General features: G+C 38.4%; 1 protein-coding gene across 1 annotated transcript in view; it reads left to right on the top strand.

The window, feature by feature from the left end:
- impg2a (interphotoreceptor matrix proteoglycan 2a) overlaps positions 1-21,894 on the top strand; it is a 36,655-nt gene extending 14,761 nt beyond the window's left edge. Inside the window, exons 9-21 of the mRNA XM_015364027.2 lie at positions 350-408; positions 671-691; positions 1,628-1,881; positions 2,524-2,603; positions 6,079-6,370; positions 6,738-9,148; positions 9,282-9,501; positions 11,788-11,998; positions 13,519-13,707; positions 15,378-15,579; positions 16,500-16,579; positions 17,780-17,842; positions 18,401-21,894. Coding sequence (XP_015219513.2) covers positions 350-408; positions 671-691; positions 1,628-1,881; positions 2,524-2,603; positions 6,079-6,370; positions 6,738-9,148; positions 9,282-9,501; positions 11,788-11,998; positions 13,519-13,707; positions 15,378-15,579; positions 16,500-16,579; positions 17,780-17,816 — 4,056 coding nt within the window. The 3' untranslated portion in view covers positions 17,817-17,842; positions 18,401-21,894. The remainder of the gene's footprint in view (positions 1-349; positions 409-670; positions 692-1,627; positions 1,882-2,523; positions 2,604-6,078; positions 6,371-6,737; positions 9,149-9,281; positions 9,502-11,787; positions 11,999-13,518; positions 13,708-15,377; positions 15,580-16,499; positions 16,580-17,779; positions 17,843-18,400) is intronic.
- The last annotated feature ends 1,158 nt before the right edge of the window (positions 21,895-23,052 follow it).

Raw genomic sequence — 23,052 nt, 5'->3', positions numbered from 1 at the left:
ACACAGGAGACTTAGAGAGAAAAACACACTGAACTACATTTCTGGCATAATATATTAAGTCCCACAGGTCTTTTTGCTCATTTCTTTGCGTCATAGGGTATTATAGTGTAACTTACAAAAAATAGTAAATTCTGTGATATGAAATTGGGAGCCTGTTTGCTCTGGAGACAGTATTGCTACACATCTGCTAAAGATAAAAACATATTTTTAGATTTCATTCAGTTTCCTTATACATATACCATATTTTGCCAGGAGGTATTATCTATTATGTAGCATAACAGAGGTTTTGTTTGGACAATGCATTAAAAGTAAAATATAATACGTTAATTTTTTTTCTCCCATTTAATAGATTGAGGATGCTTTTGAAAGGCTGCCAGGATTCAAGGCTGTTGATGTAATTGAATTCAGGTGAGAGTCTTCCAATATTTTTCCAGGAAAAGTAAGGATGACATAAGCTTCTACTTCTACACTGCAGCAGACTAGTTTTTATAAAAGACAATTTCAAGTAGCTTAATTAGATGTAATATATATGTCAAACAATAATGCATGCTTTATAAGACAGAATAATTGTGCAATAATGAACAAATGTACTGTTATTAGTCTTTTGCACTTTTGATGCTTTTTTGCAATCAATAACAATTTTGTTTTGTTCACATTTTTTTGTGTATAGGCAGCAAAAGGACTCCAGGGGGTAAGGACCTCATAACCTTTACTGAGACACATTTACAGCAAATTATTTGCTTGTTGGAATGCATATTTAGACACAGGCTGTGGGAGGAGGCCAACAGAATATGTTTTAAAAATATTTGCACGTTTTTCATGGTACATTTTACATTTTTAGAATTTGTCTGAAGTTGACATTGATAGATCACGATCTACAGAACACTGTCCCCTCCAAAAATATTTTGGTCCCAGCACTGTAGTCAAAGCTGCAGCTCATCCAGAAAGAAGAAATGAGCAGATGGTGAAGTTTTTGCTGTCTGTAGGAATTGTTAAATACACAGTATATATATATAAACTTCTCTGTGCCTAAAGGAAATTGGAAGAGGTGTCTGGAAAGATATAGTTTCTGTTTTAGGTAGCATGGGAAGTTTGGTCCTCTTTTCCCATGACTTGCCCCATAACCAGCATACTGTACTTTACACACTGGCTTTTCACAGGCTGGGCTGACAGACAAGTCCAGCTGGTACAGAATACAGGATAATCTGGCCGGGCTAACAACCAAATCAATTTGCTCTTCTGTCAACTGTCAGTACAGTCCAGTTTTTGTTACGGTCTCCTAATGGTTCCCAGGCATTCTGAAGATACTAATTGGGTTACGTTTAAATGCACATGATGAGTTAACTTAGCCTTTTACAGCATGCATTTCTCTACATCGTGTGTACATAGATACATCTTGAAACACCACAACAAGTCTTTAAATAGGACAGTTTTTCACTGCTCCTACATTTCCAATTAATTCAGCCTTTCTATTGCTCTTGACATCAGTTTCATTGTAGCGAGTTGTGATTTTTCTTATAAGATTACAAAAAAATCACACAAAACTGACTCACTTGTCTTCATGTCTTTGCGTGTTGAACAAAAAATCCCCACATGCTAACTGTGTGCTTGTGCTGCCCCCCCCCAGAGGTAACGCTGTGGTTGCACACTACACTGTGACCTTTGAAGCGGGTATGGGTGGGATAAGCAACGAGACCATGGATTTCATCAACCTGAAGTCTAATATGGTGGAAGCATCCTACCCAGAGCTAGACGAGAGCCCCACTGTGGTTTACACCATCACAGACTTCCGCAACTACATCACAGAAGCCCTGCACAAGGAATCCTTTGTGGGAAACACCTCCTTGACCGTCGACCCTGACTCTCTCCAGCTGGCAAAAGGTAAAGAATAAGTCTTACTCTCAGGCCATTTTTGACCCTTTCTTCAGGAGATGGGGGAAGGGCGGGCCTGTGATAGTTCAGGTTTTCTACATTACATCAGAAACAAGTACATAACTCATATTTTTTGGTCCAAGGTTTTTTTTCTCCATTTCCTGAACGTGCCAAAACTGTTTAAAACTCACTGTACACTGAATACACCAAGCGAAGCCAATTACCTTGTTTTGTAAGTAATGGAACAGAATTACTACAGCTGGACAGTAATGACCCTTGGATGTGCCGTTCTGCTGAATTTCAAGGTCTTTCATCATTTCTTTCCAGCCTACATTAGTAAATAACCTCCTTTCAGACACACTTAAGAATGATTAAATAAATGTTTTTTTTTATCAAAAAAGTTGCTCTCAGGAATACCAATTGTCTTATTACTTCTTATTAATTCTGTATATACGGTATAGTGGGAACATTTAAAGGTAGCTGTGCAGGTGTTTATAACTGCTTTTATGTAGAGTATTGGCACGATAAACTATATGACAAATGGATGTTGTGAAAGAAGCCTTTAAAGGTTAATCTAGTGTTACTGCTTGTGCTAGAAGTCAATGCCTTTGATGTGGTGAAGCCCATGGCACGTGTTCTTGTGCCTTCCAGCTGAAAGTGTCCTGACAGGGAAGCCCAGCCAGGGAAGTCTCAGGCCAACCCGCGGCCCAGCTGACCCTCCCGACAGTATGGTGAGTGAGTTCCCTGGCAGGCTCCGCCAAAACATGCTGGGACCACGACTGGAACGGGAATGAAGACTCCACGCTGCAATCATTTCCACCAAACGCTTTCGTGTTATTCTAACGCAAAGAAAAACAGCCGAGCTTTACCCTGGGGAGGTATTAATAAGAAGGCTATGCTCTGTGCCTAATTAAGTAGTTTCGCTAAGCCTCACACAGATGTTGGAAGAACAATTTGCTTTTCAATTAGATAATGCAGTGTAAAGGGGTTTTGCCATAGAAAAGGAAAAAGCATACATGGAATGTGGTGTGGTATATAGTCCTGGTTTCATCATACTTGAGAAAATGAAGCAAAGTACCACGGGTTTGCAAACTCTTCGAGACAGAACCATTTTTAAAAGTGGTCATGTGCGCTGAGGTCATTTATGGTCGCATCACCAAGGAATAAAATAAAAGAAAAACATCTGCTTTCAGTCTGAATACTAAGAATATCAACAAACGACAACAACAAACAATTAGAAACCCTGGCAAAGTCCCTGAAACAACTTGTAACAGCCTTTCGATTGAAGTGATTTGTTGTTTCCATCAGCCTGGGCTGGACTGGACTTTCCACATCTCTCATGAAACTGATGTTCGGAACAAAAATAATGATGTTCGTTATTCCACTTTCAGGTGAACCGTTTGTCTGGTGAATTTCAGAGATTGTCTTTACAGTACTGTATGCGCTGTGCAGTACAATCCACTCTGCGGCAGACATCTGGGTTCAATTAACTTTAAATCTAGCAAAGTTTAAGGCAGTATCACAGAAAGATAATCATTATCCTCCTGTCATAGGAGAGACTTGCAATTTGGGTTTGTCTGATGTTCCAGTTTACAAATCTAATCATTTCAGTTCCTCAAGTGAATCATACAGGCAACTTTAAACACTGTTTTCACAGGTCAGTGTTTTTCATTCTTTAGCTACATATCCTTAGACTTAGATTTAGATTTACTTCGATTTGTGTTATTTTCTGTTTATCATAACTGGGGTATGAAGTAATAGAACAATCGAATAGTTACAATTCTAAAGTTTGTAACCTTGTTTTAAATCATGAATGGTATTCTTTTTATTCTTGTTATACCCACCACCACCCCCACAAAACAAACACGTAATGTGGTGTTGCCGATTGTTAAAAAAAACACCCCATCTCTATTCTAGCATGAGCTGTGGTGGACGGTGTTCTAGGTACCATTTTCGAACCACCTCATCCGATTCAGGGTCACTAGGGAGTCAGTGCTTATCCCAACATGCGATGGGTGAAAGGCAGGGTACAACTCTTCATGAGATGCCAGTCCATTGCAGAGCCAGTTTTCCCACAAGCCAACCCTCCAGTAGTCCCTGGACTATGGGAGGAAGCTGGATGCACCGGGACGAATCCAACATGAACACAGGGTGAAGACACAAACCTCAAGCAGATAGCATCCCAGGGTTGGGCTTGAGCACAGGGCCCCAGAACTGTGAGGCAGCAGTGTTAAGCACTCTGTTGCAGCTCTTTTACTCCTTAATTTGAAATAAGGGGTTGTCAGAGCCATCTGCTATTTTCCATGCTAACAGTCCCACGGTGTCAACAGTCACTGACAACCAGGAAGTCAACAAGTCCAGTGTCACCCACTCCTGCCAATTGGACATTACTGCACCACCACAGATAAATAGTGATGTAGTCTGGACTCGAGCTACTGGATCTGACTACGAGGCTCAACCAGTGTTTCGTCTGTTTTTAACCGAACAAGATATCAGCACTATGCCTGAAATAGTACATGAAATAAAAAAATAGCTTTCTTGCCGGGTTTGAGCTTGCTTATATCATCACATCTAGCAATCTAGCACTGGTGTGAATAGAAACATCAGGACGTTCTTCATTGTAATCCGATGAACAGAAATGACTTCCCCTCATTTTGTCATTGTCTGTCTCTACTTGTTCGGATTAGGTATGAACACGAGTGGTTAGCCCATTGCAGGAAGGGAATGAGGTGACATATAACAACACGAGATTGAAATTAGATTTGCCCTAGGGCTTATAGGGTCTTCAAAGGGCAAGAAGCAAAAACGCTAATTTAGTCTCTTTCAGCTGCTTATAAGAAACAACTTATAAAAACAGTAAGTTTTTGCAACATGGATTTTCTAAGTGTTTTATCCCATTCACTGTCATATTCATATTTTCATTGTTTTATGGAAAAATGCATTTGGACTTCTTGTTATTTCATCAAAGCCATTACATTTTGAATTTCATTACATAGCCAGGCTGGTCAGTTGAATTCTTTCATTTTTAGATACAAATGTGTGACAGTCTCTTTTTTCAGTTGCCCTCATCCCATGATCCTTAAAGTAAATTGTCATTCCTCAAATAAAATAAATGTTCCAGCGTTTATCTGAGGCAAAGTTTATTACCTGCTCAGTCTCCTAGCGAGAAGGAAAGAACTAAACATGTTTAGCGTTTAGCTCCTGTAATGCTTCAGGGTGGATTACTGGCAGAGCTTTTGCCGAGTACGGGAAAGACCTTCCAGAATAACCCAGTGTCCTGACTCAATGTTGGACTTAATCTTGCCATTCATTGAGAAGGGTAGTGCTGGAAAGGGGATAAAGGTTGGACCAGAATGCTTAGAGTATATATCCAATAAAAGCAATAATGCATGCACATTCCTATCCCATTCGTATTCAGTGTATACAGTGGAACAACAAAGTAATAAGAAAGTAAAAATATTGTAAGAACGGTGTAATTAACGAACCCTGTGTCTCCAGGTGAGATCTGGTAGCTGAGGTATCCAAGGCGTGCGACGAGGTAGAGTGGTCGGTTATTCCAGGCTGGGTCAAGTCCAGGTCGTAGGCAAGAAGAGAGGCAAACAAATCCGATAGGGGCGAGGCAAGAGAAATCCCCAAATCAAAGAGTCGACGTTGAGGGAGTCCAGACGAGGTAGAAAAGGTACTGAGGAGGAAAGGGCGAGGCAAGCTCAGGAGGCAGAAGAGATCCTAAAACCGAGCAATGTTACAGGGTGAACTGAGGGTTTAAATAGTGAAGGAAGGGGTGCGTAAGGGAAGTTGGACAATGAGGGGTTAATTGAGACCAGCTGTCCAGCTATCCATTGTTATAAATCAGAGAACAGAGATTTACAGGGCCATTCATGAAAAATGTCCTGGTGCAGCTTGGATTCAAGCATTCACAGTGTCCGAAATTAGCCTCAAAATTGATTGATCTTAGGATCAAGTGAGCACCTGTGACAAATGGTGATATTAACTGGTCTGTTTTCCAAAAAATGGACTGTTCTCTCAGTATTCATTTGTAGACACGTGTAGTATTCATATAGTGTTGAATGGCTTTTTAACTCTTTTGTACACTTGCACAAAAACCCTAACTGCCAAAAAATGAACTGAAGACAATTTTAAGTGTCAAAACATCACTTGATATTTTGTGTAGTTGATCTTAACCCTTCTGCTTCTTTGCTGTTATAGGACAATATTCTGGCATCAGAAAAACCACCTGATACACCTTCAGAGGACCTGACCAACAATGACATCTTCATCAGTGGCTCCATAAAAGAAAATTTTAATCTTGACACTGTGCATCCTAATGACTTGTGGCCAGGGTCTCTGAGCCCTCCAGCTAAGGAGAATGATGTTATAGTGCTGGAGGAGAGCCCTACTCCAGTGTCTCCTCACCTGTCAGATTTGGTCCTTGACTTGAGACCTGAGTCTACGGTGGAATCAGATAGATCCATCAGTACGTTCTCACCTGACATTGAAGGTGAGTAACTATGCCAGCAGCTGGGTCTCTAAGTTCAATGCACAGCATGAACACATCATGTCTCTGATGAACAAGGTGCTTGAATGACTAACTGTTGACATTAGAGGCTGTGCCTGTACTCTAGTCAATACAAAGTTCCTCTGTGGTTGTTATACATTACTTTTTTGATAAAGTGTCTGAAAGTACATTTAGACGATACCATTAATGCACCTTTGCCTCCATCTAGTTTGACGTATTGAGTGCAGAAATAAGGCAGGCAGCATACAAATAGGAATCAACAGCTTGTTGTATAATACAAAAAAGGAAATGTAATCGATTTTGAATCTCATCTAAATGTTAACTCTTTTGCTTCCCTTCTGCTGTGTAGATAATGGAAATGTTGAAGAGGAAGGCTTCTTTTTCAGTAACACAGTAGCTCCAAAGCCAGTGCCAACAGACAGCCCAAAAATAGCAACTTCACACGTTGCTCTTGATATGGACCTTCCAACCGCCCTGCCATCCTTGTCAATGGACATCACAGCTGAAGATTCAGGAGTGCCCAGATCTACAGCAGTGCCTCCCACATCTGGCCAAGCTGAAGATTCAGGAGTGCCCAGATCTACAACAGTGCCTCCCACATCTGGCCGAGCTGAAGAATCTGAAAGGGCAAGTTCCTCCTCAAAATCACTTGTTCCAACTGAGGCACCAAAGCTTTTGAAAACAACAGAAACCGTGATTTCCACCTTACCTGATACACAGTCTGAAGGAACATTGCCATATGGTTTGATTCTTACAAAGAGCGACATGAATACACCAGCCATGATGTCTCCAACTCACAGTTCTCCCACTTCCTCCTCACTTGATAAATTGCTGATGACGGCAACCGGAAAGCCACTAGTAGTGTCTCCTTCCCAATATCCCTCTACCCCATCTGCATCTGATGTAGCTTTTACGTCAAATGCTGCTTCAGAGAGTACGACAGAGAAGCTTACTGACGTGTTTGACCTGGGCTCTGGTTCAGGGTTCTTCATCTCTGGACAAGAGCAAGGGCCTGATCAGTGGCCATGGTTGCCTGTAACATCTGACTCCAGTTACTATCAAGAGGCACAAACAAGCCCAGACATTAATTCACATTCACCACTGAGTACAACTCCAGAACATACTGATGAGTCCGTACCTCATGTCATGACTGATTCTCCAGATGTTTTAAATGAGGAGATTACTTTATCTGAGGATTATTTTTATTCTAAAAATGCAAACACGACACCTGTGGAGGATAAAGAATCTGGGATAGACTTGGAGACACAGGAAACATTTTTGAATAGAGTGCTTGTTACCGAAGATATACGAAATGTACCTCACTATACCACTACAGATGAAGCCCCTGTTTTCTGGACAATGGAGACATTAACAGTCGAACTTTCCATGCTAACCTCTGAGGCCTCTGGCATGTATTATGATTATTATACAAGTGAGTCATCTACTACGGTGTCACCGGTCACTGATTATTCTCTTCCTGATATGAACACGGATGAGAGCACCACTGTAGCCCCTGTCTTAGAAGGACCAATGACAACAGCACAACAATCTGAGGATCAGGAAACTGGGGGAAATTCATTTGATAAGGAGAGCATATTTGAAGTTGTTTCAACTAAAGAGTCAATGACCACAGATTCATTTGAGATGGGACAATTTCCAGAACATCCCGTGACCTTCACCAACCTTATACATGGAGACACAGGATCATTGAAAACAACCCTGGATGAATCCAGTGTTGAATTAGCCACAAAAAATGAACCTGTCGCAGAAGTAGGCACTCAGGAGCAGCCCGTCATTACGTCTTTCACCGAGGAACCTCCGTTTTTGGAAAACAGAGACAAGAGTCAAGGGGATAAAGCAACTGATGTCTCGAAAGAGAAGGTTACACACACCCTGACCACAGACATGCCTGCAACTTTGATTCCAGTGGAGGACATTGCTGATGAAGAAATTTTAACAGTGGACTTGACAATCAAAGGCCCAGCATTAGTCACGGAATCCTTAAGTACTGCATATCCTCTCACACAGTCTCCTGAAGAAGAATTTACTTTGACTAAATCCTCTGCTGCTCTGCCTCTGGAAGTAGAATCTGACACTTTGCCTCCAGCGCTGTCAGAGCAACTAATAACTGTTCCATATTTACCGGATGAAACTTCCTCTAAGGAAGTCAGTGTAGATGCAAGTCTGACCCCAGATGTAACAGACACATATAATAGTCCCATAACATTTGCTTCCACAAGTATTGACACTCAAAGTGAAGTTTACTCATTAGCTACAATGCCTCCATTGATTCAGTCGAACACCAACGGACCAACAGACAGCTTTATGGTCACTACAATGTCATCTGGCAGGAAACCTCAGGACATTAGCACCACACAAAGGCCAACTGTACCAGCTCCCACAAAGCCATACCAACCAACAATCCACGTGGACAATGATGTCATCAGTACAACATTGCTAGAAGGAGAAGCCTATATACCCCAAAATCCCAACATTACAGATTTTGACTTATCCATTCAAGAATATCACCACACAAGGGGGAATAACACTGAGCAGGAAAGCAGTGGTTACACATCTGTGAATGAACATGCTACAGACATGGCCAGCATAGCCATGCCTACCAATGGAAATTTCACTACACCTACAAGGGCACTGGTAGTTTTCTTCAGCCTGCGGGTGACCAACATGATGTTCTCTGAGGACCTATTCAATAAAAGCTCGGCTGAATACAAAGCTTTGGAGCAAAGGTTTCTGGAGCTTGTAAGTTGACAGACTACATTTTTGTTTTTATTCATCATTGTCCTTTTATAGATAGCGTTTACTGGCTTTAATGTAGCTGCAGATTTAAGTGTGTCTCACTTAGAGATAAAAAAAGCTTTTCTTTGTCTTTTAGCTTGTCCCTTACCTGCAATCCAACCTATCGAACTTCCAGAACCTTGAAATACTCAACTTCAGGAATGGTAGCATTAAAGTGAACAGCAGAATGAAGTTTGCCAAACCTGTGCCCCGTGATGTTACTAATGCAGTCTACCTCATTCTTGAAGACTTCTGTAATACTGCCTACCAAACGATGAACCTTGCCATTGACAAATACTCTCTGGACGTGGAGTCAGGTAACACTTTTATACACCTTATTATGACTAGGATACAGAGGTGTGACCACCTTTTTTTCTAAATAAGTATGCACAGCTACAGGACCATACCGATTAATTACTAATAGAATTAATGTGTTTCCTAATTACTAGTTTGTTTAGGTTTCATATCACTAAGTTAAAGGTTTGAGTAACAAAGTGATTTCAAATTCTAAAATGTGGAAAGGAAGGTGTATCTAGAGCAGGAAGATTTTTGTTGAAAAGTGAGGCTATAGAGGTATGGTGATAATTACACATAAGAGAATTTGGTTTTTAAAGAGTACAACATGTTCTTATACAAAGGGTTATGGGGTCTGGAGCAAACTGCCCAGCCAGGGTAATTCCCTGGAATCCTGCAAGAAACAGCTGGATAAGATCCTCAAATCAATAAACATCTAGCAAAATAAGCAAGCTGTGTCTAATTGCCTTCTCTCGCTTGTAATCATTTATTAGTTATTATGCAGTGAGAGGAGATCTAAAATGTCAGGCTGCGCTTGCACACGTAAAAAAATGTACTAAAGGTTTCTGGCTGCACAATACAATAGCCTCTTCAAAAGCCACAATACTGCCTCAGTGTTATTCCCATCCCTTTGTAAAGTAAATTCTACCTTGTATGACCCTACCATTTTTATTTAAATGTATCAGGCACAGTGAATTTAATGCACTTTACATTGTTATGCTAAACATATTTTAATCTTGGGAGTCTAGGATCTGAGTAAGGGTGAGAATCACACCAATCTGCAGCTGGTAGTTTGAGTAGTTCTAGTTTTTTTCAGCTACCACAAATCTGCTTGCCATGTTATACAAGTCTGAATACTGTTAATATCGCAGCCTTGTAGTAATCCCAAGTCTCCTTGTTTCCTGGTAGTTTTGTCATATACTGTTGAAGCATTGACTCTAACTGGAGCACGAAGCTCTGAGAAGTACTCTCCAAGCCCTTTCCATATTTAATGACAGACTGATGAGTCATGTTCTTGTTTATTTTGAGCGGCGGGTTCAGAAACGTTCTTGGTCTGATAAGCTGATAAAACTAATCTGTCTGAGCCAATCACACAGAGAAAGCTGGCAGATTATTGATTTATCATATTGGAAGCCATGTGACTCTCAGCAAGTTTTCCACCAGAGTTTAGAGTAGAGAATCCCATGAAATGGACAGTATTTGTGTGGAAAGGGAAATGAAACTTTTTTTTGCAACTTAATTTTGTATTATTTTTCTTTCCATTTGCAAGCACACCAACCAAACCAAATTACAAAGATGACTAAAACATTCTTGTGTACATATACTTATAGATATCGTACATTAAAGTCTCATGTGTGTACATTTTCACTAGAGATACAAATGATATAATTGATCCTTTCAATCATATTTCAAACAAAACTATCGATAAAAACAAAAAAAAAACATTGATAATATTGCTGTGACCTACCAGAGTCTTAATTTTACATAATGCCACTTTTTAAAGATACATTATTTGAAAATTATCCCCTGAAACCCCCTGTATGGTAATTCTATCTCCATTTTAAAGATGTTGATATTTTCATCAGTTTAGCACATTAACAGTGCTAAAGGTGTTGATGTCAGTCCCAGCATTCTTTGGGGGGTCTGCTACAGTATAAGCAAGGTCATTCTTTCCCTTGTTTTCTAAAGAAAACTACAAAAATAAACTTTCTAAGCTGAGTCTTGTGTTCTTGTCTAGCTGAATTTATAAATGAGTTAGGAATAACAGAAGGGAAACTGGCAATTGTGTTATTGTTTAAAATGTAATATTTATCAAAGCTGAAATTTTAGTTCTTGCTAAACTGTTTACATCTTGTTTTGAAGTTTTCTTTGCTGCAGCCGAAGCAATTTCTTAGAGAGTATTCCCTCTTGATGAGTCATGGGAATTGCTGAAAGGAATATTACTCTCTGCTGTGCTGATGACTTATTGCTGCAGTTATCAGATGTGATACCTTTTAGACTATAACAGGATATCTGTTCATATTTTCCTTGTAAAATAATGAAAAACGTATCACCAATGCAACATAAAGCCAACATGCATACAATTTAAACCATTTTTTACTTGAATGCCCTTTTAATTACCCATATTCTGTCTAAAAAATTAGAATATAATCTAAACACATTTGAAACCAAGCTAAATCCCATTAAACCTTCCTGTCACAATTTTTTCATTTGTTTCAGGCCATAGCTTGGAGGCCCACTTGTATCGGAAATATCCCAGTTCAGAAACCCCCTGATCACATCTAATTACATACCTGCTTTGTTTTTAGGTGACCAGGCTGACCCCTGTAAGTTCCAGGCCTGTAATGAGTTCTCTCAGTGCAGAGTTAATCGCCGGACAGGGGAGGCCGAATGTGTGTGCAATGCTGGGTATTTCAGTGTGGATGGACTGCCCTGCCAGAGCATCTGTGACCTTCGGCAAGACTTCTGTTTGAATGATGGGAAGTGCGATATCATACCAGGGCAAGGGGCAATTTGCAGGTAGGGCCATTGTCAGCCTAGCAGCAGTGATTAACTCATCCTGTTCCTTAGACCCCATGTGGAAGCACTATTACCCCTGTACTTTAAAAAGAATGCATGAAATAATAATGTAGCAAAACACAATAATAGAAATGTTTTACTCTTAGTTTCTGTGGAAATTGTTTTAACTCTGTGTTTATTCCATACTGAGCTTTTGTGTTTTACTTAATCTTTCTTAGCCATCATCAAAGTTCGTACAATGTAACTTTGGTACATAATATTCTACCTTCCATGGAATATTGGCTTGGAATGCAGGATTTATATGACTTTTAACCTTCAGTGTGATGTTTTTTTAAAGCTTCTCTAAACCTAAGCATCAAAAAAGTCATACAATTCATGACTGTTTCTAATAATATACTACTATCTATAGTAATAATTTAAATGAAGGCATCAACAGTTTAATTGAACTACAATGTTGTGTCTGTGTTGTAAATGTGGTGTAGCAGGTAAGGCTCTAGACCTGGGTGGATCACATGAGCAACATAATTACCTCAGATTGCTTTCATTAAAGTCATTTTTGTGGAGGAACATTTGTCCTCAATGGATTTTCTGTTTAAACACAAGTTTGTTATATTCTTTTTAGAAATACAGTGGTATATGGTGTAGCATGAACAAATGTTCACAGCCATCGGCTCTGTTTGTTTGATCAGCTCTGGGTTGGTCGTTATGTCAGAGTTCAGTCTCCCAAGGAATGGTCTTTTCTCCAATGCTTAGCCTAATCAATTGTACCAGAGAAGATAAATGTAAGCATGAAGAAATGCAACATTGTTATCAACTCCTGGAAGATTTTGACCCTTGACCGAATTAGATGGAGGAAAACATATTGCAAATGATCAGTCAATGCACATATCTCCCAAGACAACCCTTTTTCAACCTTTCAGAGACTGTGCAGATCTCGTTTCCGCCTGATCAGTCATCTTTGGCTTTCTCCTTCACCCTTGACCTTTCACCCTTGACAATGAGGGATAGGCAAAAGATGGTACAGCTTGAGTCAAGCGTCAGCTTTCCTTAAGCTTCAAATAATGGAGTTTAACATATAGCCAGGTCATAAAAAAATACCCAAAATAAAAATAAAATGCAGTTCTATTCTTCTGCTGCAACACACTGTAAAGCAATCAAAAATAGTAAATGAACTATCCACATTTCAAATCCCTTGATGCATTACAGATATACTCCAAATGAATTATGACAATGCGGTTTTCATTGGCTCTGAAGAAATTGTGCTTTGGCTATATTTCAATATCATATTATTTAAGAATGCCTTACGTTGCTTTATGTCTTTCTGTCTTTTAAAAGCACAGTTGTGCGTGCTTGGACAAACAGTTGTTGTGCAGAATACTGTAGGTACATCCCTTTGAAGTGAAGACATCATCAAGCCTATAACACGGCACAATGTTTTGCTCCCGAGCTAAGTGTGTTGAAAATGACCCTGCACATGTGGCACAGGGTGTGTTATGCCATCCACGGTGTGTGGTTTCCAGGTGCCGAGTGGGAGAGAATTGGTGGTACCGTGGGAAGCACTGTGAGGAGTACGTCTCTGAGCCGCTGGTGGTGGGCATTGCTATTGCCTCAGTGGCTGGCTTCCTGCTGGTGGCGTCTGCTGTCATCTTCTTCCTAGCCAGAACTCTGCAGGACCAATACGACAAGGAGGACTCTGAAGAACCTGTCAGGTAGCTGAGTTCGGTTAACCTTGGCCCACTGGTCTTGAAGAGAACTACAACAGGCTTAATTTGTGCCTAAGTTACAAAGACGTTTACTGAATATGTCAAATGACAGAAAGTATATTTCTAAACAGACTTCATCACAATCACTTGCAGTGGATACAAATTGAGCATTTACATTGATAATGAAAAACAAAGCCCTTTGTGTAAAATATTTGTTGACAGAAAATAAAGTCCGATTTGTGGCTCATGTGCAGTCTCTTTTAATAATAATAATAATAATAATAATAATAATAATAATAATAATAATAATAATAATAATAATAATAATAATAATTCCTTATACTTATATAGTGCTTTTCTGGACACTTAATGTATGCTTAAAATGCATGACAAGGCTTATCATAGGGCTGCAAAACATAATTATTCAAAATGCTCCTTTTCTGATTTTTGTAGCTATATCTCATTTGTAGGTTGCCATCAAACCTATAACTTTATGCTATATATACAGTATCTTAGCTCAATGGGTACAGACAGATAAAGTATAAATATCCTGTCCTTGAATGTGTAGACACAAATAATTAACATTTAGTTTATTTGGATATGTGTAGTGCATATTAACATAGTGCTCAGTTCAGGCATAATGCCTCTGTCATCTTCAAATCCCTGTGAATTTTGAGCAGAGCCAAAAATTATGCTGGCAGATTTCTGCAACTGATTAATGACGCAGGTCATGTTTATAAAGATTCCAAAACAGTCCTGATTGCATTTAAAATGAAAGCTAAAAAAGCTGTTAAACAAAGGGCTATAACTCCAGTAACCTCTGGAATAGCTACAGGCGTAGAGAGCCAAATGAAAGCGGTCAAATTGGCCTTACTGACGTAATGAGCCATTGTAATTGTATACCTTTTGATTTTCAGGAACGAAATGTAAGTAACAGAGACTGATTACCTTGGTTGATGCAGTCAGCATTACTGGTTCTGTATATTACAGCAGAGGTCTGATGACTTTCTAAACTTTAATGAAAGTACCTCTGACCTTTTAAAGACTTAATGGGACAGTAAACAATGATGTAATTACCTCAGCCAATCCTTCGACAGGTCTAATGTAGAGGTCACCTCAGGCTGTAAGATTACTGAACACAGTGTAGCTATTAATTCCAAAGCTTTACTTGCTAACGCTGTCTCATATGATCTTTGTGTCACTGCAGTGCAGTGTAGATGCATCACAGCTGTGGCTCTTTTATTAGCATCTACTGTATATGTTAAATTTGCTTGATTTATTTTAGTTAACGCCTCATGAATGTTTTATAAAATGTGGAGCAGACTGCCAGGTGCCCCTTCCTAAACTGTGCATGTCATGCAGTTGCTTTCAATTGGTCAGGCCCAACTATATACTGTATATATTTATATATATATATATTTATATCAGTAAATCTCTGTTCTTCTCTCTACACGACTTTAACTGCGCCTGTTCTTCTATTTAACTGCTTCTTTCCATATTTGTCGGCCCTATTCCCATTCCTGTATTTCAGTATCTGTCAACTACCTGTACTGTATGTATGTATTTCTTGACATGTGACAGTTTTTCCCTTCTGAGGTTTCCCTCCTATTACAGTATGTCCCTGGTTTGGCTCTGCACCCCTGTCACTCTGATCTTGCCTTGCCTCTCTTCCTCAGACTTGGGGATAGCCTGGCCTCGATGGAGAAGGCAGTGAAGTACAACCCCATGTACGAGAGTGATGCCACCACAGGCTACAGCCACTATTATAGACGCTACCCGCAAATGCCCTCCTACAGCTCTGCCAGTGCAGAGGCGTCCACTGACTTCAGCAGTGAGGAGATCAGGCACATCTATGAGAACAGTGAGCTCACCAGAGAGGTATACTATCTAATCTCTGGTGTAACTCTGCTCTCGGCTAGCTTCAGTTCTACCCCTACCTGTTTTTTACTCTTCACTTACCACAGACTCTCTGCTTTAAATCTCCAGGAGTATAGGGATAACTACGGGTTATTGTTAAGAGTTGGGTTAGGGTCACAATTACCATTAGGGTCGGGATTATAAATATTAGACAGAGGAATGGATATTTTAGGAACTACTGATGCCATTGTGATTCTGGTACTGGAGGAATTGAGAATTTGCAAAAGAAGTTTTAAATAAAGTGGAAGTGTTTGTTTTCTTATTTCGGAAATTATTTTATTCCAAGCATATTCTCTTCTTATCTAAATAGATCACTATGGGCAAGTCTTGTGATCTATTCCACATAATATGATAAAACCTATGATTTGTAAGTATCGAAATGGTAGCCGTTTAGTGTTTTGCCAAAGACGTCTGCAAAATGAACTGTTTCCATCTGATAGACAAAGTCCCAAAGGACATCTGAAACTAGGATGACAGGTTTTCAGGGGTAGATGTGCAGATCGTGTCTAAAAAATACTTAGCTGCAAAGTTGTCGAATTGCATGACATTTCAATAACTGTTCCTTATTTAAAAAAAAGTGACTAAATTGAAGAGACACTTTATTTCAGGAAATACCTTCTATGATTTTGTGTGGTGCACGTCTCAAGTGCTAGAGAACTGCAGTGTCTGCTGCACTTCACACCACCCAAGCTTTTTACCAGCTAATTAATCTAATTAACTGCACTTTACTGGACCCAGTTATTTTTTTCCTCAGCTGGTGTTGGTGCTGGAGATATAAAGAGACCTATAAAAGCTGCAGTACTGAAGCCCTAAAGAGCTCAGACAGAAATAAAGTAACTCTGCTCCAATGCACGTTTCTCCCTTTCCTTCTCCTCCCCCAGGAAATTGAAGACAGGATACGAATAATAGAGCTCTATGCAAAGGATCGCCAGTTTGCAGAGTTTGTGCGGCAACATCAGATGTGAGTTCATCTATTATTACTCCTTCATAGGGAGCCTTGGAAAAACACATTAACATACTTGACACGGTGAAACGTCCACTGAGATATTCCCACATGCGGAGCTCGAAGTCCAGCTATGAAATTAACCCTGTCATTGCAGCCCCCCTGAGCACAGCAGCAGATGGGAAAAAATAATGCTGGGAGACGTAGGATCTATTGACAACATCTAAGTCATTGCAGCATTATTTCTCTTCATATAACACTGTCTTAAAACTTCTGCAATGCACAGTAAAGTGGTCCATCAACTACTAAATAAATGTTTTAGTTTCACAAGATATGTATTGAAATAGTGCTTTTAAATTGTACATGTCTTAAATGAGATGGGTGCATTAGGGCAAAAAGTGCAATGATCCCAGATTTGCAACCAGATAATACCTCAGAAAGGCCAGGTATTATCCTGCAGAAAAGCCCTGTAACATGCAGGGCCTGTACTATTATATTCTGAAGCAGAAAGTGGACTCCATGCTCATGGAACAGCTGGTTTATTCTGGCATTCCTACGTTTTAATTCAGTGTCTCCTTTGGAGAAACAGACTCTTCTGAAACAAAGACTACAAATTAATAAGGCATCCAAATCCAACCATTAGCATTAGTATACAACTGTCGTGCATTGCAGAAAGTCTTTTTCGTTTCTCACTAAATTAACTAAACAAACTTCCGACAGCAGATACCACCGTGAAATCAGGTCATTTTCAAATTTAGGTTTATGTTTACAGATTGTTGCCAAAGCAGCCAGACCAGATGTTAATTTCCTTGCTCTCTGTAAGCAGTTAGAGTACTGTGAATACAAGTAATAGGACAAAGCTTTTGGGTAGCTGGGTCTGAACTATTTTAACATAAGAGTCTGGCATCTGATTGCTGACAAAATGGAAACCTTGAGCTACCCAAGGAAATGTATGGTAAACATTTCATACAGCTAAAGGAGAAAAGCTCTGGAAAAGATAGACACTACCTCAAACCAGATACTAATGTACTGCACAGAGAGTGAATAGAATGAGGAAGCAAAACACCTTAATTTACTATTTGTTTCAACTACTTTATTGCAGTTTTGGCAGCTTAAGTTTTTAAATCCTTAGATTGTATAACGTTTTTAGGGGCTCAAGTGTGCCAAATCACTTTTTAAAAAATGACTCAACTTAATCTTCTCCTTGGTCAAACGCAGGGCCATGGATATCAGAAGAGAAAGTCCTTCCAACTAGACCTATCGGGTACTGTCGATGTGGCTGTAAGTAGTAAGGTGATATATGCAGTTGGAATTATCCAAAAAGAAAAAGGCGGCAAACGTTTTCCTCTCAGAATTCATCTTCTTCCGATTCTTCCGATCTTTATTCTCATTGTTATGTTTTGGCAGTATCATTAAAAAAGTGTTTAAATCATGGCAGAATGTTTTATCGGTGTTGAACTACAAACTATATTTAACGGTATTAATTATTATTAATAGTATTTATTTATTTTTAATTAAAGTGTACCTGTTCGTATGTCTTTCTTTTGTTTGGTGGCAAGTTACAATACGATTCTAAGAACCTAAGTTAATCTTCTTTTAATGTTTCCTTCCCTGCACTATGGGCATGGCACACGTAAAATATATATATATGTATAATCACAGAACCAATAAACTCCTTATCCAAACATGAATTATCTCCTTTAAATTAATAAATATCTCCTTTCTTCTGTATCTCCGCTTTATTAATGAATATAGTTCCAATAACTAATTGATCTTGTCATGAAAAGTGCAGCAGACCACTTATATATCCACTAAGTCATCCCATTTCTTTACTTTCAGGAACATGCCTTGGAGTCTCATGATGAGACAGGAGATTTGGAGCAAGAAGTACAAGATACTCCTGCAGTCATGGGCTTGGATGAAGGCCAACCATTGTAGAATGATTAGCTCTGAAGTTTTTTTTGCAGTTCTGGCCCTTTCTTTGATAATTGGTGTGTTTCCTCGTCAGCTGCTGAGAGTTTTTTTTGTTGACACTTTTAAAAACGTGTTCCCTTGCTGAGGAACGTAGAGAGTAAATGAATGGTCTGTTTTTGTTTAAAAGGGGTCAAAGCGATGTGCATTGTTGTTATGTTGCTCTTTGTACAGTACATATCACAGCTATCGTTTTCATTTATTTCATGTTAATTTCATGATGTAATAGACTCATGGGCTGTGTGGTTCTATGGAGATTTGCACAGCTGTCTCACTGTCCTTGGGTTTGGCATTCAATTCTAGACTGGGGCGCCTTCTATCGGACGTTTGGAGGTTCTCCTGTGTTTACACGGGATTCCTCCTCGCACTCCAGTAACTTCCAAAGACATTACTGATAGATTGTGGATAGTCTGATTGTGTAGATTGCCCAGGAGGAACAGGAGTAGGATCTCTTTTCATTTCTTTACCCTGTTTTTATATAGCTCTGCTGCATTGCTGACCCATACTTGGCTGAAAAGAGTTGTCAGTGAAAACACAATACAACTGTTTGGCAACATGTCCACCAGAATTGTTTCTGGATTTTATGAGTTTGCTGTAGGATCAATGACACACCCATTTGTGACATTACAAGAAGTGGGGAGGCCTGGGGACGTGCATGCTGTTTTTCCTCTTCAGTGCCTTCCCCTAGTTCAATAATGTGTGCTGAAAAAAGTGGTGTAGTGCAGTCAGAGTCTTCGTAAGAGAAAGGCACCCTGTTTCTGAAACTGAAACACAATCTGCAAATGCCTGTTTTCTTAGCACATCACAAGATCCTCATCAGCAGGAAATAAAATGCATCATAGTAATTAAAGATCTAAATGTTTAAAACCAGAATTGTATTTTGTATGTTATTCTGTTGGGAAAATAAGGGAATATTTGGACTAAAAACATTTTTTATTGTAATATAGAGTGTGTACTGCATTTAGGTTTTAGAATTAATTTTTAAATAATTCCTGATCAATTTTTAAAAGAAAAGTGTTTTGATGAAGTTCAACTTGCACTGCAGGTGTAAGGGAATCATGCAGCTTACCAAAAACTAGAATAGCACTAGGTAAGAAGACTGCTTGTTAGTTAAAAAAATAGTGTTTTTGTATTTTAGTTTACAAAATCTGTTTAGCCTTTATTATCTGAGTTAGAATCAGCATTACCCTGAATGAGTTCTAATGTAATTTGCTTTTTAAAAAGTTGTTTATAATTGTCAGCTGGTTAGTGCAAATTACTGTAAAACAAAGTGCTATAGAGTACTGTCCTACGTTTACTATGAATGCGTTACTTAATGTTGCCATTTAAACCATGAAAACGTCTGTACAACCTCATCTCGTGCTCAGTTACATTATTCACTAACGTAGTAAAGTGATTTAGAATTTAAACCACCAGGAAAAAGTAGTGCTTGCGTAGATACCTGCTACTCAATCAGAGAACTGAAGCAGACATTGTTTCTTTCTTCTGTGTGATTTTTGTCTCACTCTTCACAGAAGATCTCTGAGACAAATACCTTTTTAATGTGTTCTGGAGTGCAGCACCACCATTCCATCTCATTGTGGTTTAGAAAAAGAGAGTAAATGAAACCATCTCAAACCATTGCAACTGACTGGACTGACAGATTTGCTTTATCGCTAACAGTTGCAATTTTGTATTTGCATGAAGCAGTGAGAGCAAAAACACCCTTAAGACACAAAAACCATAATTTAGAGGCAAATTGATTATCTTCTTTTCAGGCAAGAAAGCAATGGACACAATTGTGAACAAAGTGAGTGAGCAAGGGAAAAAACTTTGTGGGAGCTGTTAATGAATGAATTAGGAGAAATGCATCAGACATTTGGTGCTACTTTGCAGGGCAGTTTGTTTGCTTTTGTGCACAGAAGCAACTTTAGGAGATGTGCAGAAATTGTATTTAGTCAGATTTCTGGAAATGTGTGAGAAGAAAATAACTGATCAGTAAGTGAAACAATCTCAGTATATTTATCTCGTGCTTACTCTGAGATTTGCAGTGCTTGTTTCATGAAGCACAGAATGTTTTTTTTCTTTTTTAAATATTTTTTTTTTAGGATTCTGTTTTTCTTCAAGAAGCTAAAACAATATGGGAAAAAGTGATCATATGAATGGAAAATCTGTACTCAGGTTGTTCTCTTTTGTTTATTTACACGGTGGATACAATATCGATTGCATAATGTGGGTGTCAACTTCATTTCACAATAATAATCTATCTGAGAAATATGGAAAATTATCCACAATTGAGATGCTAAAACATTTCTTCATTTACTAGAATGAAAATAAAGTATGCTCTAGATTACAGTGTACTTTATTGTTATTACTCATACTGGCCAAAAAGTTAGGCACCCTCAGACAACTGAATATATTCTCTGGTGACAGGCAGTGAGTGGTTTGCTAAACATTGGCTAAAATAGACTTCACATCAGTTTTTCTTTTTTTATCAGACAAATATCCTGTTGAAAACTGAAGGATTGTGCGGTTCCTTCTCACTAACCACGAAGCTGATCAGATCACATCATGTCAGTTGAAGGTTGTTCTGTGAAAAAAAACTGTGACAGGATTGATTTACAAGTATTTCACAACCTTGTAAATTCACAGTCAGCATATTCTCCAGGGGTTCCTAATATTTTGGCCAGTGAGTGTATGACTTCTTCTTAGACTACAACTAAGAATGGCAGAACAATGCAAATAAGTTTTGTTCCTGCAAGACTTAATTCAACTTAGAGTATGTCTGCAAATTTGACACTTGCACTTTCAATTAAACTACTTCAGAAGCCAAATGGCTTGCTATTTGATTATTTTGGATTTGGGATTTATGTAGACCTTGTAACTTTATGAATAATTATTAATAGTAAGAAATAGCTTGAAATGGCCCAAAACAATGTATCTTTATCCTGGATTTATTTTTAATTATAGCACTTAGAAGTTTGAGATTCTCAGCATATACAGTATAGCCCTTTGACGTTTTTTATTTATAATTACATCAGTGTTTTTTTTCATAAATTGCTTTATGTACATCCTGTATTTCATTTTATGCAAGAAGACAAAAAAGGCAAAAAAGTGAGGCTTGGATGATGTTTTCTAGTAAAATGTTTACTAAATGTTTACTAAATTAGACAATTTAGTAAAATGTTTATGCCTTTACAATACATTCATCAACATATTTTAAGGTTTGTCTCATGTATCAAGATATTCCGGTCTTCACCCAAGCCAAGACCAAACCAAACCAAGGTTTTGTGTACCTCACTATACTTTATGAATCATAATGAAAAGCTGGTATCTTTAATTGTACATAAATTGTCATTTTTAATAAAGCAGTGCATCCTTATTTTTACAACCTTACATCATGACTATCTTTGTGTTTATTGCTTATTTTGCTTGAATTTAATTTCTCCTGCATTATATTTCTCTTTTAATTTTAAATTATAACTTTCATTCAGAAAGAAACACATGAAAGATAATCTGCCTAAATAGCCCTTTCCCTCAGTGATATTGAGTATACTCCAAAGTTATCCGATACAAAAATTAGATTCACCAGGCAAACAATTCTGGGTGAAACAGCTGATGTCAATTTACTGCAAATGAGAGTTCCAATCAGGTGAATGTAGCAGGTGTTTCTACTGCATGTTTAGAAGGATAATTTAAAAGATGTCATCATTCAGACACTTAAACTACTGGAGAAATAAATCCCTGTATGAAAGTACATTTTAACAAAACAGTACAGATTTTTGCAAAAATAACAGGTAAGTGAAATATTTTCAATAAAGTAATGTGCATTCGTACTGTAGTTGACATACAAGAAATATCCAATGCAAGGCCCTTTAACACTATATTGCAGGTTTTGTTCTGAAACACTAATAGTAATGCTGTTGCATAACGTGAGTCATTGTCTGAAATAACCCATGACTCTCTGTGTCTTGTTCATGGACATACTTGATTACACACACAAGTTGAGTTGATTCATCAAGAGTTTGCGGTTTCTGGAAGATGTTCACTGTACTTTAATTAAAATAAAGTCCACACCCAGGTCTGGCTCACGTTTCAAGGAATGAAGTGTAAATTGTTCAGAACAACCAGTCTGTTTCTTGAATTTTGAGACTTGAATGTAGAATGCTGGATTAAAACCTCTAATAGAATTGAAAGCAAAGCCACAGCTAATAAGAAGTGACACCCAGCCTAATCACAAACGGTTTGGCAGAACTACAACTGGTATTTATACACAGCATAGATCCTTGTGATGTCAGAGACTTTAGTGGACAAACAAGGGAAATTAAAAATATCTAATAAAGTGATCTTAAAGGACAAGCAAGCAATTTTAAATTTGTAGCAATTTTCCTACTGGTAAAAGTGATTTTAAGACATGCAAATGCAAAATGTAACTCTATTTAGATTTTTGTTGGTGAAATCTTTAAACCTAATGAGTTGAGTATGATACAAGTTCATGAGGCTTTTTTTGCAAAATACAGATTATCCAATAATAAGATATA

The sequence above is a fragment of the Lepisosteus oculatus genome, chromosome 15 (genome assembly GCF_040954835.1).
Source record: "Lepisosteus oculatus isolate fLepOcu1 chromosome 15, fLepOcu1.hap2, whole genome shotgun sequence".
Classification (NCBI taxonomy): domain Eukaryota; kingdom Metazoa; phylum Chordata; class Actinopteri; order Semionotiformes; family Lepisosteidae; genus Lepisosteus; species Lepisosteus oculatus.
Note: the sequence above shows the minus strand (reverse complement) of the source record. Positions and strands in the feature narration are given on the sequence as shown.